The sequence below is a fragment of the Amia ocellicauda genome, chromosome 2, assembly GCF_036373705.1.
Source record: "Amia ocellicauda isolate fAmiCal2 chromosome 2, fAmiCal2.hap1, whole genome shotgun sequence".
Classification (NCBI taxonomy): domain Eukaryota; kingdom Metazoa; phylum Chordata; class Actinopteri; order Amiiformes; family Amiidae; genus Amia; species Amia ocellicauda.
Window position 1 is genome coordinate 9,471,804 of NC_089851.1, and position 17,325 is coordinate 9,489,128.

General features: G+C 40.8%; 1 protein-coding gene across 3 annotated transcripts in view; it reads left to right on the plus strand.

Annotated features, from left to right (window-relative positions):
• The window catches only part of znf438 (zinc finger protein 438), a 44,354-nt gene extending 33,519 nt beyond the window's left edge, over positions 1–10,835 (plus strand). For all 3 annotated transcript variants that reach the window (XM_066717790.1, XM_066717788.1, XM_066717789.1), the window contains 3 exons: positions 4,207–4,298; positions 7,696–9,460; positions 9,814–10,835. In XM_066717790.1, the coding sequence (XP_066573887.1) occupies positions 4,235–4,298; positions 7,696–9,460; positions 9,814–10,420 (2,436 nt within the window). In that variant the 5' untranslated portion in view covers positions 4,207–4,234 and the 3' untranslated portion in view covers positions 10,421–10,835. The remainder of the gene's footprint in view (positions 1–4,206; positions 4,299–7,695; positions 9,461–9,813) is intronic.
• Positions 10,836–17,325: the final 6,490 nt, after the last annotated feature.

A 17,325-nucleotide genomic window follows, 5' to 3' on the forward strand; every position in this document is an offset into this window, starting at 1 on the left:
GTCCTGACTTATTTTGGGATGCAAGTTAACCTTTTATATACCACAGAGCCATTTAAAGCAGTGGTGATGCTTCACTAGGGCTTGAATTATAAAGATATGTTGAGGGCTTCTCTGAATCTTTGATACCTGGTTTAATGTAAAACATCATTAATTCAAGTCTCTCGTACATAATTTTAACGCTTCACATTTTCCCAAGGTGCTAGATATGTACTGCAATGAATGGAAGATTTAAGCACTGTACTTTCTCAACCACTGGAAAGAAACATGTATAAACGTCTAAGAATATCATCTTTGATCACATACCTCAAAAAGGAGCAGTTATGTGAAATGCAATAGATAGTGATAGATTGTGCAATCAATAGTGATCTAAGTAACTTTATCTCTCGTAAACATACTGACAGAAAAAAACTTATCTTACACTTTTTAGATTGTCAGAAAATCCGCTTTAGCTTAGTCTCAAGGTCATTAAGCTTTATGTTTTTATTTTAATCTAATAAGACGTAGTTAAATTAGGCTGATGATATTTATGATAGCATTGAATGTTTGTTGACCCTTGCAGCTCATCATGGTTAAACTAGAATTAGTTTATTCCTGTGAAGATTAATATAGATGCATATACGTAGCAAGAGAAGACTAATTTCGATAGTCGCTGGAGGCTATTTCCCAAACAAGCAGGTGTGAATAGGAATAGTCGTGTCTCACTTAGATATCTATATATACACTACTGTGCACAAGTTTTAGGCAGGTGTGAAAAAATGCTGTAAAGTAAGAATGCTTTCAAAAATAGACATGTTAATAGATTATATTTATCAATTAACTAAATGCAAAGTGAGTGAACAGTAGAAAAATCTAAATCAAATCCATATTTGGTGTGACCACCCTTTGCCTTCAAAACAGCATCGATTCTTCTAGGTTCACTTGCACACAGTTTTTGAAGGAACTCAGCAGGTAGGTTGGCCCAAACATCTTGGAGAACTAACCACAGTTCTTCTGTGGATTCAGTTGCTTCTCTCTCTTCATGTAGCCCCAGACCGATGTTGAGATCAGGGCTCTGTGGGGGCCATACCATCACTTCCTGGACTCCTTGTTCTTCTTTACGCTGAAGATAGTTCTTAATGACTTTTGCTGTATGTTTGGGGTCGTTGTCATGCTGCAGAATAAATCTGGGGCCAATCAGATGCCTCCCTGATGGTATTGCATGATGGATAAGTATCTGCCTGTACTTCTCAGCATTGAGGAGACCATTCATTCTGACCAAATCCCCAACTCCAGTTGCAGAAATGCAGCCCCATACTTGCAAGGAACCTCCACCATGCTTCACTGTTGCCTGCAGACACTCATTCGTGTATCGCTCTCCAGCCCTTCGGTGAACAAACTGCCTTCTGCTACAGACAAATATTTAACATTTTGACTCATCAGTCCAGAGCACCTGCTGCCATTTTTCTGCTCCCCAGTTCCTGTGTTTTCATGTATAGTTGAGTCGCATGGCCTTGTTGCCATGTCGGAGGTATGGCTTTTTGGTCGCAAGTCTTCCATGAAGGCCACTTCTGACCAGACTTCTCCGGACAGTAGATGGGTGTACCAGGGTCCCACTGTTTTCTGCCAATTCTGAGCTGATGGCACTTCTGGACATCTTCCAATTGTGAAGGGAAGTAAGCATGATGTGTCTTTCATCTGCTGCAGTAAGTTTCCTTGACTGACCACTGCGTCTACGGTCCTCAACATTGCCCATTTCTTTGTGCTTCTTCAAAAGAGCTTGGGCAGCACATCTGGAAACCCCTGTCTGCCTTGAAATTTCTGCCTGGGAGGGACCTTGCTGATGCAGTATAACTACCTTGTGTCTTGTTGCTGTGCTCAGTCTTGCCATTGTGTATGACTTTTGACAGTAAACTGTCTTCAGCAGCCTCACCTTGTTAGCTGAGTTTGGCTGTTCCTCACCCAGTTTTATTCCTCCTACACAGTTTCTGTTTCAGTTAATGATTGTTTCAACCTATATATGCATATGGATTTGATGTAGATTTTTCTTCTGTTCACTCACTCTGCATTTAGTTCATTGATAAATATAATCTATTAACATGTCTGTTTTTACTTTACAGCCTGCCTACCTGCCTAAAACCTTTGCACAGTACTGTACATACACTACTGGTCAAAAGTTTTAGAACACCCCTATCTTTCCAGTTTTTTTTTAAATTTAAGCAGTTCAAGTCCAGTGAATAACCTGAAATGGTACAAAGGTAAGCGGTAAACTGCCAGGGGTTAAAAAAATGTTTAGTAAAATAGTGTACATTTCAGAGTTATATACTGTGTTACTACACTCTCTTAAGCATTATTTGGCAGTGTTACGCGCAGCTCCTGTGCATAGAAGTTACACTGTATTCCTACAATGCACACATCGTTTGAAAGCTTATTCTCTTGGCTACCAGCATGTTTCATTCTCAAACACATTTGATTTATAGTTTCCATGTCGCCCGCCGTCATTCAGAGCCCGGGGGGTAAACGGTTTCGATCTAATTTCTTTGCAAATAGGATTGTTTTGTTCAGAACAATCTAACGATTAATCCAGTATATATTATTTGATGTTCCATCAAACACAGAGGAGTTCAGATCAATTATGTAAAATCGTTGTGTATTAGTAAACTGTAAACTGAGTCTTCCATCTTGACATTTTGAGCTCTCTATGGGTGTGTGTTGCTTCTACCACTCCATTTCAGGGGGGGGCATAACTGCGGGGGGGTATAAAAACTTTTTTTTCACATCAGAGAATGCTTCACATCATTAGAAAGTTGAGAGTCTCAACACAACCGTGAAGAGCACACATGGGATTAAAGAGAAGCACATGGATTTGGTGAACTTTTAAGGGTACCAGAAGGGTTTGTCAGCTTAAGGGGTTAATTTTGATAAACAAAACAATTCCATGATTTATTTTTTATCTCCAATTGTTTATTTGTTCTATGCTTTAATTTCAGTGCACTAAAATGTTTGAACGGTAGTGTATATCTATATATGAGCTTGAAAATGTAGATTAGTGGGGGTTCCAGAAGGAAAAATCATACTTGGTAAAATATAAATTAATTGGAATGATGTAAAAGTTGCAGATTATTAACTTCCTTGATAGTCATATTTTTCCACGTCCTTGTCCTAAAGGTGAAAGTACACAACACCTCCTGCCCTCACTCCTTTTTTTCCTCTTCTCTTTTCCGATTTACTGCTTCAAGACATGCTAAATTCCATTTAAACTGAATGATGTTCTCTGGATGCTTGATAAATATCTTCATTATAATATTTACAACTAAAATAAAGGCAACGAAACCATTACATTCCAAAAGTCATTTAGGCAGAGTAGTATTTAAACCTGATTCTTTCTTACTTCCGGTAAAACGATGATGATTTGTTTTTATGATATATTTGGAAGAGGTTCTCCTCCGTTTTTTTTAAACATTTTAATCCACTGAGAAATGCTCCATCATGTTTAAGAAAAGAATAACATTTGGTTTTAAAAAGGCATTTGTTTTGATAGGCTGCAAGTGTATGTGTTTACTGATCCCTTCAGTATCTTTTGCTGGACCAAATGTATTTTGAGATTAGATGAGATTATAACTTTAAGGCTGAACTACCAAAGGCACTGGGATTCACACAATCCTGCTCTCTGTGAAAACATAAAACCAATAAATGTGAAGTTAATTCCACAGAACAAGTAGCACTCCTGACTTCTGGTCTGCAGGACTTGCTCTGCTTTGAGGATTGATTGTTTAATGCACTAGATTGTTTTGGCCTTTCGTCTTGTAGACCTGGTTCAGATCTTACTCAAAGGAAAATGAGTTAGATCTTAGCCCAGCCACAGATGAGGACATTTTAGTGACATTCGAGATAAGACGACATGGATAAATGACAATGGTGTACATATTGCTTTCCTTCACTCTTCCCACTTGTTTTTTCTCCCCGTGCTGAACTTTTTTAATTTCAGAAATCAACAGTGTGATGAGATAAACACCTGAGCTATCCGAGTCCCATTATTCTTTGTTCACGAAGCACCGAAATATGTAATCAATATTATTCTTTCCCCAGCAAAATGTGAAAGGCAGTTGTCACAATATAATACGAATAAGAAAGTCAGAAACAATCTTGGATACTTATGTAAGTGTACAGTGTGCCCAACCATTATTGGATACCTTATTAATAGTGTGTTGTGAAATGTCTCTATTGCAGGAAAACTGCCGTGACTGTAGCAGATAAAATGATGAAAAGCCAGGAGCAGAAAATGAATCATAATACTTTGAAAGCGCCTGTGCTCAATACAAGTAAGTACTAACATCTGAGGGTTGGGGTTTTCGAAGCACAAATAAATGAATAAATGTCTTTCATCTTTCAGGAAACCACTAAAGGGATATATATATATATATATATATATAAAACACACATAGAAAAACAGGATTAAAGAATACTTACACAGATTGATTTTTAAAACATCTCTCATATGTAAACCCAACTGATTAAATAATTCAGTGCAAAAATAAATTGCGTATACTGAAATTATTGTTTTTAGACAATGTGGAGGAGGTAGCATGGCTGAGAAATGTCTCCAGAGAAATGTGAGAAAACCGAGAAATCAAGCTGTAAACAAGATTCCAGAGCGTGAAAGTCATTTCTGATTAGCAGCAACGTCATTTGACTGATTCACATTGCTTTTAAGACCAACCTACAACATTAACAGGAACATCATTACATACGTCACATTAATTTTTTTAATTTTTTTTTAACTTCAATGTCTGTTTTACATCGTATTCTAGGACACAATTACAGTAAAAATATTCCTAATATAAACTACAAATAATTGCACAGATCAGGGAGAAGAACACAGCTTGGGCAAACTTGCATTGAAAGATGTGTTCAACTTTTAGTAGAAAATTAGGCACTTTTTTACAGTGACAGTTACCAATAAAAGTACCAAGCATTTACCTGGAGTCTCTTGGAAATCTTTTACATGTGGGAGTTAAAGCCCTTGGAAATGACTCAAGTATACTACCCTGTTTGTAGGTTACAACAGGTCCAGAAAACAGGATAGCAAGTCAACTACTGTTCGAGTTTCGCCCTTGCGTTGTATGTAGTAAATGATGTTGGTGGTAAAATGTTAAAAACCTGGAGATAAAGTTAAACGCTGGAGCTCTTGGGTCTCATTGAAGGCCTTCACTGGAGGGAGGCCTGGGTTTTGCACTGCAATTATCCCCACCAAGACGACTTTCTGCATGCCTCGTGCTTCTGCTAAGCTCCCCACTGCACTTATATCATTATCATGAGATGCAGGTGCGGAGAAGCAGCTCCCGCTTTTTGACAGCAAACCGTCCCAGCCCTGCACCACGGGACACTTCACTTTCCTGATTGTCTACATCTGTTGCAATAATGTATCGAAGCTGACTGACAACAGGGCATGGATGCAACACCTGCCCCCGAGACCAGTCAGTGCACAGCAGATGTTAACATCTTTATTATGCAGATGACTTGGTGTGTGGAGAACCTAACAATGAGCAATGATCACTACTGTACTACTCTGTTAGAGCAATAGCTGGGGTCTGGTTTAAAGTAAAACAAATTGTGCAATCCCTCATGAAAATTAATAAAGACAATCCACTGAAATCTTAAACCTGGCTGTAGGATATTGCCCAAGGCAGCCTTTATTATTACAACACCGATCTTGTCTGATCAGTGGACTTCACATTTAAGCACCGCTGTTCTGATAATTATATGTGTTTTACACCAGCAGTATAGGCCTTCTGAGAATAGGCTGATGGAGCACCACAGAGGCAGCACTATACCTTGATAGATAAAGAGAGAACAGCTGCTGTCAATTGATTTTAATTCATAAAAGAGCATGTATCCATCCGTTGCGCCTGTGATGCATTCTCCTTCTTTTTGAAAGAAAAATTGACTGTGCCATCAACTCTAGTAATGTGTGTGAATCGTCTTATAATAGAAACTGTCACTTGGAATCAAACAATCAAGTAGGAATAATTTTATGGTTTACTACAAGCTAAAGTAGTGGCGCTGTTTCTGTGCTTTCGTACAAAGCGCAGAGCGTTCTCCATAAATGAGTGGGTTAGTCTCAGTTAAGCCGTTTTCCCTGACTGACTTGCAGACTGTGGATATCCCCCCCTCAATTCTGGTTTCACAGGAGGGACACCTGCCATTTTCCATTTCAAATCCACTTGACGCTGTTTTCATATATTCATATATCACAGCAACAATAACAACAAAACAACAAAAAAGGATTATATTAGTAATAGTAATAATAATAATAATAATAATAATAATAATAATAATAATAATAATAATAATAATAATAATAGCAAAGGAAACTCAATAACAGAAATTGGAATTGTAAATCTATATTAATATTCTGCCTTACTTTAACACTATCACCTAGAAAGAAAAAAATAGACATTATAACCATTCCTTTATAAACAACTGATAGAATTGAACTCATGTTTTCCTCATTTAAAACTTTGAATACTCTCATTAACTTTTTTTTATGTTGCAGATTGTTTATATTTAAATTGTGTTGTTTTGTGAGTCCATTCTCTGACCACAGTTAAAAATACGCTGTGAATTCTTTTGCAATATTTATATATGATTGCACGCTATCCGGTTATGTCCGGCTATAAATGTAGAATGTCTGTCTATAGGTGTGTACATGGTGTACGTGTATTTGTATGCGTTCTACACATTTTAAGTGGATGCCAAGAGAGGTACACATTGTGTAGTGCATGTTTAAAACAGAGTACTTTCTTTAAAATATGTCATAATACAACTCACAATGAACAATAGATGTGTAGATAACACTTTCTGTTACATTAGTAAAATTAGGGGATGTGAAGCAGAAGGAAAAAAGAAAACCTTAAAGAAAGCTGTGAAGTTCATATGGTTAGTATTTAGGAATGTGTAATGGAAAGAAAAACAACAGAAAATGGGCCCTTCCAAGCTGCATTTTTTATCTTTGCAGGTATTTCCTGTAGAAACCCTATCAGGCTTGATGTTGGTTCTTAACTTTTCTTTTTCCGGCCATGTATGTTTTTTATTAGTCTATCTTTCTTTTTTTTCTTACACGGGGCCTCCGAGACTCATTCAGACCCACTAGTTATCCTATTCCTCCGTACACATTAGGTGATTGAAAACCATAGGAACATGCTTCTGCTTAGCTGGTCCTCCGTCCACACCTTTGATATGAAAGGCATTGGTACTGTATATGTGTTTGGGGTATGCTGTGGATCAGGGGTATGCTGTGGATCAGATATAAGATTGTAAAGCAGTGACACTTGACAGCTCTCTCAACCAGGTTAATTTAGTATCGTTAGCGCTATGAAGCAAGAATATATTGCTGATGCATTAAGTCACCCACAACTGTTTTTAGTGTCAATAAAAATAAGTGTTAAGGTAAGGTTTATATGGAGAGTTTCCTGCCTTGTTACATGCTTTGCTGTAGTATGTTTCCAGGAGCTGGGGTTATGGGGAGAAATTCAGCTGAGGAGCACTATGAGCTGCATATCATGCTGAGAAGGAAATCACAGGAAGCTGTGTGCAGGAAGTGCTTACACCTTTGGGTGTTTATTTATATTTGATGACAGATATATTCAGAGAGTGTAATTTACCAGAAGTTTGTCAATTAGATATTCATTATGAAACGTACATTGTTATTTTTGACAGATGAGCCAAGATCTACGCTCACCACAGCTTGCCAGACCAAGAGCCTCCAGTTTAGAACCATTGCCCCTAAAGCCCCAGCCGTCCTCTCATGCCAGTCCCCTTCTCCTCTGCCCGAGGCTCCGGCAGTCAGCCCCAAGTCCATCATCGTTCCAGCGCAGAATTTCGCCTTGATGCAGGTGGCTGGACAGGAGGGGACCTTCTCGCTAGTGGCCTTGTCCCCATCTGTGTCACCGCAGTCAGCACCACCGATTCAGAAAGGCCTGACCTTCCCAAAAAACATGAAACTGCCCATCCCGAGATACCCGCCTACGAGAAGCAAGCACACTCCGGAAAAAAGTGCCCCGGTTCAGGGTGTTCATGGGCTCACACCCACCAAAACAGTCATGCAACCAAAAGCTGCGGTGCAAACGCAGAGCCCCAACTCCTCAGACACCCACTGTGCTGTAGAGGGGCCTGAGCAGGTTATACTGATTGACTCGGGCTCCTCTGAAATTGCAGTCACCACGTTGTTGTCGGAGAATGCTGTTCTGTATTCTGGGGCTCAGGTGGAGAAGCCTGTGGACCCAGACAAGACACGTTTAGATCCAGCCACTCCCAGCATTCTGCAGAATCTGCAGTTTCGGGCCAGCGCTCCCCGAGAACCACATACTACCACGTCCTTAGCAAGCAGCAGCAGTTCCACAACAAACATAGAAAATGAAGGAGAGAAATTCAGGCAGTGCTTATCAAAGCCAGCTGGACAGTCTACTAGCAGCATCGCTGTCCTCTCGCCCGCAGTCTTTAGCAAGGCCGTTCAGATCATCCCATCGCCTCCTAAAGGTAAGCTGCCCATCCTGCCCTACTCAAAAATGAAGAACACCTATTTGCCAGTGGCTAAACTCAATGTGAAATCCCCTGAGAAGAGCTCTCCTGCAACCCGGCCTGGTCTTGGCAAAGCAACAGATCTCACACCAAGGACTGTTGTAGCTTCTGATCTTTTTTATCAAAAGCAGACACCAAACTGCTTGCAGCACAACCCACCACCGGCAAATCCAAGTAGCCTACCAACTGTGGGATTGGATGCCCTACAGAAGCCAGCAGGCAAGAAAAGGGGAAGGAAAAGAAAGACCATAGAGGACATACTAGCTTTTGAAGCCAGAAAGAAGAGATCCCTGTCTTTCTTTAGGAGAAGAACTCCAGATAAGCCAAATCTGGTCAATAACACGTCCAAAGACAAAGTTGCAGATATATCGAAGAAGTATCGCAGCATCAGACCAAAGCCTGTGCTTTTAATGGAGGCTGTACCTCAGTTGGTGGGTCTGCCATCCCTCTCAGCTCCCGAGTGCCTGGAGCCGGAGTTTCTCATCAGCCGCAAAACTTCAGAGTGTCAGAAACTGGATCATACGTGTGGCAGAGTGGAAACGCCCAAAGCTGTGGGGTCCAGCTACATGTACCTTGGGAATAAACAGCTGCACAGATGCCCCACCTGCAGCCGCTGCTTTCAGTTCAAACACCACCTCCAAAGCCATATGAACAGCCACACCAACAGCCGTCCCTACCTCTGTCCCATGTGTCGCAAGACATACGCCCACTCGGGCAGCCTGAGCACACACATGAAGCTGCACCACACCGAGGGACGGCCCAGAAAGAGCCTCCGCTGTGAGTTCTGCGAGAAAGCGTTCGGCTACGTGGGGGTCTACTTCAGCCACCTGAAGGAAGTGCACAAAGTAATCCTGACCGTGGAGCCCTCTGTCAGTCACCACGAAGAAGATATTGCTATAGAGGGGTAATTATTATTAGAAGTAGTTGTAGTAGTATTAGGAGCTAGAGGAGGAATATTGTAGTTACTGTACTTATTCAATGATAAATTGAACTATGGCATAAATAATGTTTTTTAATATTTAATGTGTTCACTAAGGGTATCAGAAACAAGCATTTTAAAGCCATTTCTATAGTCCATCATAGCTGGAAAACAGTTTTCTTTTTCCGAAGGATATATATTTCCTTAAAGCAAATAACTGCCTGTAAAAGAATTAGCCTATCCCCCTTTTTTTACTCTTTGCAAAACTTTTGACCCCACGTTTGTCCGCAAGCATCTGTACCCAGCATGACTCTATCATGTGTATGTTTGCCTTACAGGGAGATCTCCCCAGGAGCCACTGATGACCAGGGGACGGACCAGGAGGAGCCCGTGGAGCTGCAGATCAAGTGTGGACGCTGTCAAGCCATCACTCCCACCTTCGCCGATATGAAGCTCCACCTGCTGTACGTGCACGGGGAGGAGGTGCAGGTGCGTCTGAAGGAGGGCGTCCTGCAGGGGGGCAGGGAGGCGGAGGACGAGCTGGTCAAACACGCCGCCCACTACTGGAGGACGCTCAACGAGAAGAGGAACCTCGTCAAGTGTGGCAGCTGCCAGGAGGAGTTCTTCTCCTTCTCCAAACTCAAGAGGCACATTGACTGTCACCACCAGGACGAGGTGGAGGTGGCAGTGGAGTGTGCCACCGACAGACCGGAGCCTGGGTCGGAGAGTACCGGCTCCACCGAGGCGCACAACAGCGTGGCTCCGAGACTGGGGTCGGCCTTCAACTGCCTCCTGTGCAAAGGCGTTCTGGACAGCAAGGACGCGCTGTTCGAGCACTGGAGAGAGCAGCACAACTGTGAGGAGCCCGCAGTGCTGTGGACCGTGGTGAGCTCGTTTATGGAGCGTGAGCAAATCAACCTTTCCAGTGAAAACCCAGAACAGTAGGAAGCTGTCTGTTCTTATTCTGCACAAACAAAACTGTACTGTATCCTACATTTCTGAACTTGGAATGAATAAATTATAGCACAAACAACACACTGCATAGATGCTGCTTGGCTAAGGAGCTGTTTGAGGTGGTTCACAAAGACGCCAAAAGGCCTTCGCTTCTTAGTTTGTCTCTTCTTTAATGTCTTCAGTACAAACGTGAAGTAACGTATTGCCCTACATCTAATAAGCATATTCTTATTAGTAGAAAATGTATGTACCAAAATGTGGACTATATTTTAGTCTGTCTGTTCAGTGCCTAAAAAAAGATGTTTGAAAATACACTGGTAGTTAAGAGATAAGTATGGCAAAGATTACTTTTGTTAAAGAATGCTGAGAGAAAATTGAATATGCTAATAAAACAGTCTTGATTTGATTGTGCCTTTTGGTTTGGTTTTCTTGTGTCATGCATCAGTGGTGTTGTAATGATAACGGATTATTTAATAGTGTCATAAAAAACTATCTTACATGCTAAAAGCAGTAGAGCTGAATTGTACCTGGAGTCGGCAAGCATATGTGAGCATGTCTGGTTACTCTGACCATGTCAACTGAACTTAAGCATCCTTTGGTATCTGTATTAACTTTAATGAACGTTTTTTCATACACAGAAGGCATGTTTTTAACTTGACAACCTGAAAGGCAGTTCAATTCACATGAAAACAATAATGTTTATCATTGTTATTCAGGCAGGTTTTTCAGTCCCTTCTTTTGAACAAGATTGTCACAAAGAATGATCTACGCATTTGTAATAAGTCTATAGTGTGTAAACAAAATTTAAACGACTGATTATATATAATCATCAGCATCCTGTATAGATCCACTGCTGGATGAAGGCCTCCCCAAGAGGTTTCAGTCTATATGTCTTCTGTTTTATATATAATCCACATTTTAACAATAACGGACACTGATTTCACATTATTTGTAGTTTGTCCAGAAGTGCTGTTTTAACCCAAATTAATATTTCATCATAAATTCTTTATTTATTTTAAATGGTCACATATATACACTAATACAAACATGGAACATTTTCCCCAAAAATCTTCGTAGATATCGTCACACTAGGCTGTTTAGCAATTTACCACAGCAGGCTACTGAGTGTGGAAATTCCCCAAGCAGTTTACACACAGTCCAATCCCACACTTTTTGCACTCTGTACGCCTCACAGTTGTGCACCCTTCTCCAGCACAGCACCTTCTCTTCTTGCTTCTTGAGGTCCATCCTCTCAAATCGTATTTCATCGGGCACCCGACTGTTTGGAGCACTGGCATGTGCAACTGATGGTCTCCCAGCTCCTTGGGGTGGGTTCTTGTATCTCGTGAGGTAGGTTGTGACAATCTCCCACCTGAAGTCAAGCTGTGGTATGTCCAATCCTGCAGACCAGGCCAAGATCCAAGAATTATGCACAGCAACATCAATCACCCAAGTGAAGAGGGGCCACCACCACTTTTTGTCTCTGATTCCAATTCTGTACTTTGCAACATTGACATGCATTCTGTCGGTTACTCCCATATACTAATTGTATTGCCCAACGAGTAAGGGATGTTACACTTGGATCCAACTGCTGTTCAGGCTTTTTTTTTTATCATTTCCTTGAGGGGTCTCAGCTTCCACATCTTGTCATTGGAGTCCATCTTGTTATTATCTGCACAGTGGATGAACTTCATGATTTGTACAAATCGCTCCCTCCTCATGGCTGTGTAAACAAGCTAATTTCGCACATCAGCACCACTTTCCCAGTAGAAGCAATTGCCAGGCAACTGGTTGTAGCCGCTAAGAAGAAGGATTGCTATGGAAACTTTAATTTCAGATTTGCTGATCTTGGAATCTGGGCAGTTCAAAAAGAGTGCATAACGAGTTGATTCTTCTACCAAAAACGGTATAATCTCATCATCTACAATTGATTCAGTGTTACTGGTAAGGGATTGCGCAGACTGGAATTATCTGCTGCAGGAAAGAATCTGTTTATGGATTTGAGATCATCTTGAATCCAGGTGACTTTCCTATTCTTTTTGTTGGACTTCTTTCGTTGTGTTTCCTTTGGTGCTTCATCTCATCTCCCAAGCACTCCCCACTTGCATAGAAAACAAGTGCTCCTGATCTCAGCTGCTTCCCACTAAGGTCATCTACCAAGCCTCCCTCATCCTCATCAGCTGAGTCCTGATCTGGTAGAGCTGTTGGCTCAGGAGGTTCTATATGTATTTCTTCTATATCCTCCTTTGCAGTGTCCAGAAGATCAAGAACCCGCTGCACTGTCAAGGTTCTGTAAATGGAGATGAGCAGTGATATTGACTTCTTCTGTAAAAACTTTCTGGGAGGAGCCAAGAGCTAAAACTGATTTCCCTTAAACCATAACATCAATAGTGAGTAAAGAAGGCAAAATCAGACTTTTTCTTTCTACAATTCTTAATTTATTGGTGTTAAAAGGAAAGCATGTTTTGTGTGACCATATGGTCATGGTAGGTTAAAATGGGTTAATATCTTACCCATTGAGAGTTGTATGGAGGATAAATATAGATGGGTGACAAATTAAAGGAAAAACCGGAATAAATGAGTGTAGGAACATAACCAATGCAGATGCCTCCAAACAGGTGTACTGCATGATACAGTTAAACAATGAACATCCTATCATGCTCTGTGGCATGTATAAAAATGCTGAGCAGGACCAGTTGACTTTTGATTTTGGATCAAGATGGCAAGAGGAAAGGATGTAATTGACTTTGAAAGAGGGGTCATCATTGGGGCACGAATGGCAGGACCTTCAGTCACAAAAAACGCTCAACTGGCTAGTGTTTTCGACAAGTGGGCGAGTACATGTGTGGGACACCAAGAGAACGGTACAGGCCTGACTGCTGGACCCCTACAGTGAGGGGGTCCGGAGGCTCTGTTATGCTGTGGGGGGAATTTTCCTGGCATGGTTTGGGTCCACTTGTCCCCATGGAGGGAAGGGTCACTGCAAATCATGACACAGTTATTCTGAGTGATCACCTTTATCCTGTGGTGACACATTTCTGTCCTGATGGGAGTGGTCTCTTCCAGGATGACAATGTCCCATCCACAGGGCACGAGGGTCACTGAATGGTCTGATGAGTATGAAAATTATGTGAATCATATGCTACGGCCTTCATAGTCACCAGATCTCAACCCAATTGAACACCTATGGGAGATTGTGGACCGACGTGTTAGACAGCGCTCTCCACCACCATCATCAAAACACCAAATGAGGAATATCTTTTGGAAGAATGGTGTTCATCCCTCAAGTAGAATCTCATAGAATCTGTGCCAAGAGCATTGAAGCTGTTCTGGCAGCTCGTGGTGACCAACACCTTACTGAGACACTTTATTTTGTTTTTTCCTTTAATTTGTTACCCGTCTGTATATGTAATATAAGCAGTGTAATCTATACTACAAAATAAAACAAACAAACAAACAAGAAAAGGAGCATCGCACAGGAGAATAATCTCAACTGAGCTGTCATGGCTGAGGTCAGGAGAAACACAAAATTGTGGGTTTCGGAAATTGTATAGGACTGTCGCGTCAAGGTGTCAGCACAAACAATTGCAAATCAAATGAAAGGGAGGAATTAAAATGTTAGTTTGCTAAGAGCAAGCCCATCATCAGTTCAGTCTGCCAGAAGAAAAGATGTAGCTCCTGCTAACACAAACAATTAAAAAATATAAAAATAATCCACCAATTCAGAAGCTCAGTCGTTTGCTTAGATGAGCCAAAATTGTATTTGTTTGGCTCCGATGGGAGAGTTTAAGGATCAGTTTAAGGACAGCTGTGGGTTTCGGAGAACACGTACTGATAGAAGTCATTAACGGACACGTCCTGGGACCTTCTACAAGGACAGTAGCCCGTTAGCAATGACAAGATAGGTATCCCAAGCATACATTTAAGCTTACTGGGAGCTGGAAAGGAAAGTTGACTGGATCAAAGATGACCCCCGCAGTCACCAGATCTCAGTGCCACTTAAAGGTCAGTTAGAGCAATTTTGTGGATAAAGAAATGCTTAAAATCACCATGATATTTGATCATCAACAGTCCAGATCATGCCTCCTGTTTATATGATCTGCAATGCACTAAACAGCTTGCAACTGGGATGTCTTGGTGGAAATCTAGTTCAAAACTCAAGGTTTCTCGAGTTGTAATAAGAACATAAGAACATAAGAACATAAGAAAGTTTACAAACGAGAGGGGGCCATTCGACCCATCGTGCTCGTTTGGTGTCCATTAATATCTAAGTGATCCAAGGATCCTATCCAGTCTATTTTAAATGTTCCCAAACTTTCAGCTTCTACCACATCGCTGGGGAGTTTATTCAAGATTGTGACGACTCTCTGTGTAAAGAAGTGTCTCCTGTTTTCCGTTTTGAATGCCTTGAAGCCCAATTTCCATTTGTGTCCCCGGGTGCGTGTGTCCCTGCTGATCTGGAAAAGCTCCTCTGGTTTGATGTGGTCGATGACTTTCATGATTTTGAAGACTTGGATCAAGTCCCCACGTAGTCTCCTCTGTTGCAGGGTGAACAGGTTCAGTTCCTCAGTCTCTCAGTAGGACATTCCCTTCAGACCTGGAATAAGTCTGGTTGCTCTCCTCTGAACTGCCTCTAGAGCAGCGATATCTTTCTTGAAGTGTGGAGCCCAGAACTGTACACAGTATCCAGATGAGCTCTAACTAGTGCATTGTACAGTCTGAACATCACTGCCCTTGTTCTCAATTCTACACTTTTGACAATATACCCTAACATCCTGTTTGCCTTTTTTATTGCTTCCCCACATTGCTTGGTTGGAGAAAGTGAGGAGTCCACATAGATTCCTAGGTCTTTCTCATGCGTTACTTCATCTAGATCTGTACCTCCCATAGTGTAATTATAGTGGATATTTTTGTTACCTGCATGTATTACCTTGCACTTGTCCACATTGAATTTCATCTGCCAGGTGTCGGCCCACAACTGAATATTATCTAAGTCCCTCTGAATAGCCTGTGCTGCCGAGATTGTATCTGCTGAGACACCTATTTTAGTATCATCTGCAAATTTGACAAGTTTGCTAACTATCCCAGAGTCCAGATCATTAATATAGATTAGAAGAAGCGCAGGCCCTAGTACTGACCCCTGTGGAACTCCACTAACAACCTCACTCCAGTTAGAAGCAACTCCTCTAATCGACACCCTCTGTTTCCTAGACATCAACCAGTTCATAATCCATCTACTTACATTACCCTGAATGCCTACAGCTTCCAATTTGAGGATCAGTCTTTGGTGTGGAACCTTATCAAAAGCTTTTTGGAAATCTATGTATATCATATCATATGCTTTGACATGATCTACAGCTGCAGTTGCGTGTTCAAAAAATTCTAATAAATTAGTAAGACATGATCTGCCTCATCTAAACCTATGTTGACTATCTCCAAGAATATGTTTTTAATAAGATGCTCCTCTATTTTCTGTCTAATCTTTTTTCCAACATTTTACAAGTGATGCAGGTGAGACTGATTGGTCTGTAATTTCCTGGATCTCTTTGCAGCTCAACATATTCTATGTATTTTGTTTCGTCACCATCCCTTTTGTATGCGCTATACAACATTTTCTTTCTCTTTCTTCTCTAATATCCCTAGAGAATCAAGCGATTGTTGACATTGTCCACATGACAAAATAATCCTCCCATGGTTTACAGGTATTGTAAAAACACAAACCAATGGCATAGAACTGGAAAGTGTCATAGGGGACGAAAAGTGTTGTAGGGGACAAACAACATGCACCCAAATTATGGCACAGTTAGTTGTTGCAAGTTTTGGCTAAATGCTTGTTACACATCATTTACTTAGTAACTACTAAAAGTATTTTTTTTTACTGCCTAGTATTTTACCCTAGAGACTTCACCCTAATATACTGTACTGTAATACACTCTAATATACTGTAATGCACTGTGGTCCAGTGTACCATAATACTCTACATTGTGTTGTACTGTAATATACTGTAGTCTGTATTATAAAGTTAGTAGTGCTACCCATACAAAAGAACAAGAAACATACAGTGTGTGATGTAGAATCAAAAGCAATGAGAGGAGTTAGTGGAAATAATAATCATAATAATAATCCTGCAAGAGAAAAATGCTCTGCTCTGGTTTGTCACTTGCAGACTAATACAACTCCCAGAAAGGTGACACAGGTAGTGAGTCAGTATATCAGTCAGATCAGCCTGTCAGTGATTTTATCAGTGAGCCACAGACGTGTCATCATGGACAACAGTGCGTCATCGAGGACAACCATGGTCTGACCCCTACATTTGCCATTTGAAGTGTAAGCTTGTCTGCAGTGTATTCATGTCTCATTATTGCTTTTCCTGTTTCCTGTTCCTTTTAGATCCCCAGCTGTTCTCTACCATTCCGATTGTTTCATAAAGATACATTCATATATGTATTTATTGAATTCTATTGATTGATTGATTTTTATTTTGTTGAAATATTCACTTGCCAGGGGGGAGGGGTGGGGCCATGTGCATATATAGAGGCCACATGAAAACAGTGGCTGAACAGTACAATAGTCAGTACATGTTCACTAGTGAATACATCTGCCAGAAAAAATGAATAAGAATAAAGAAGAATACAGTGTTTTACGTGTGGCTTGCATTTATGTAAATACAACCAAGCTGATTTGTATTTGCCTAATTTAAAGTAAATATACAGATTTTAAGAAGAAATATGGTCCTGCCTGAACAAATCTTGATTTGTTAATTGCACGAATGGACTTACATTAAAGAAATACAACATTTGATCCTAATATCTGGAGGAAAACAAAGAATTGAAAGAAAAATGTTACTAACCAATGTTTCAGCTTCTGTTTTCACTATTACAACACAGAGAGTGGCT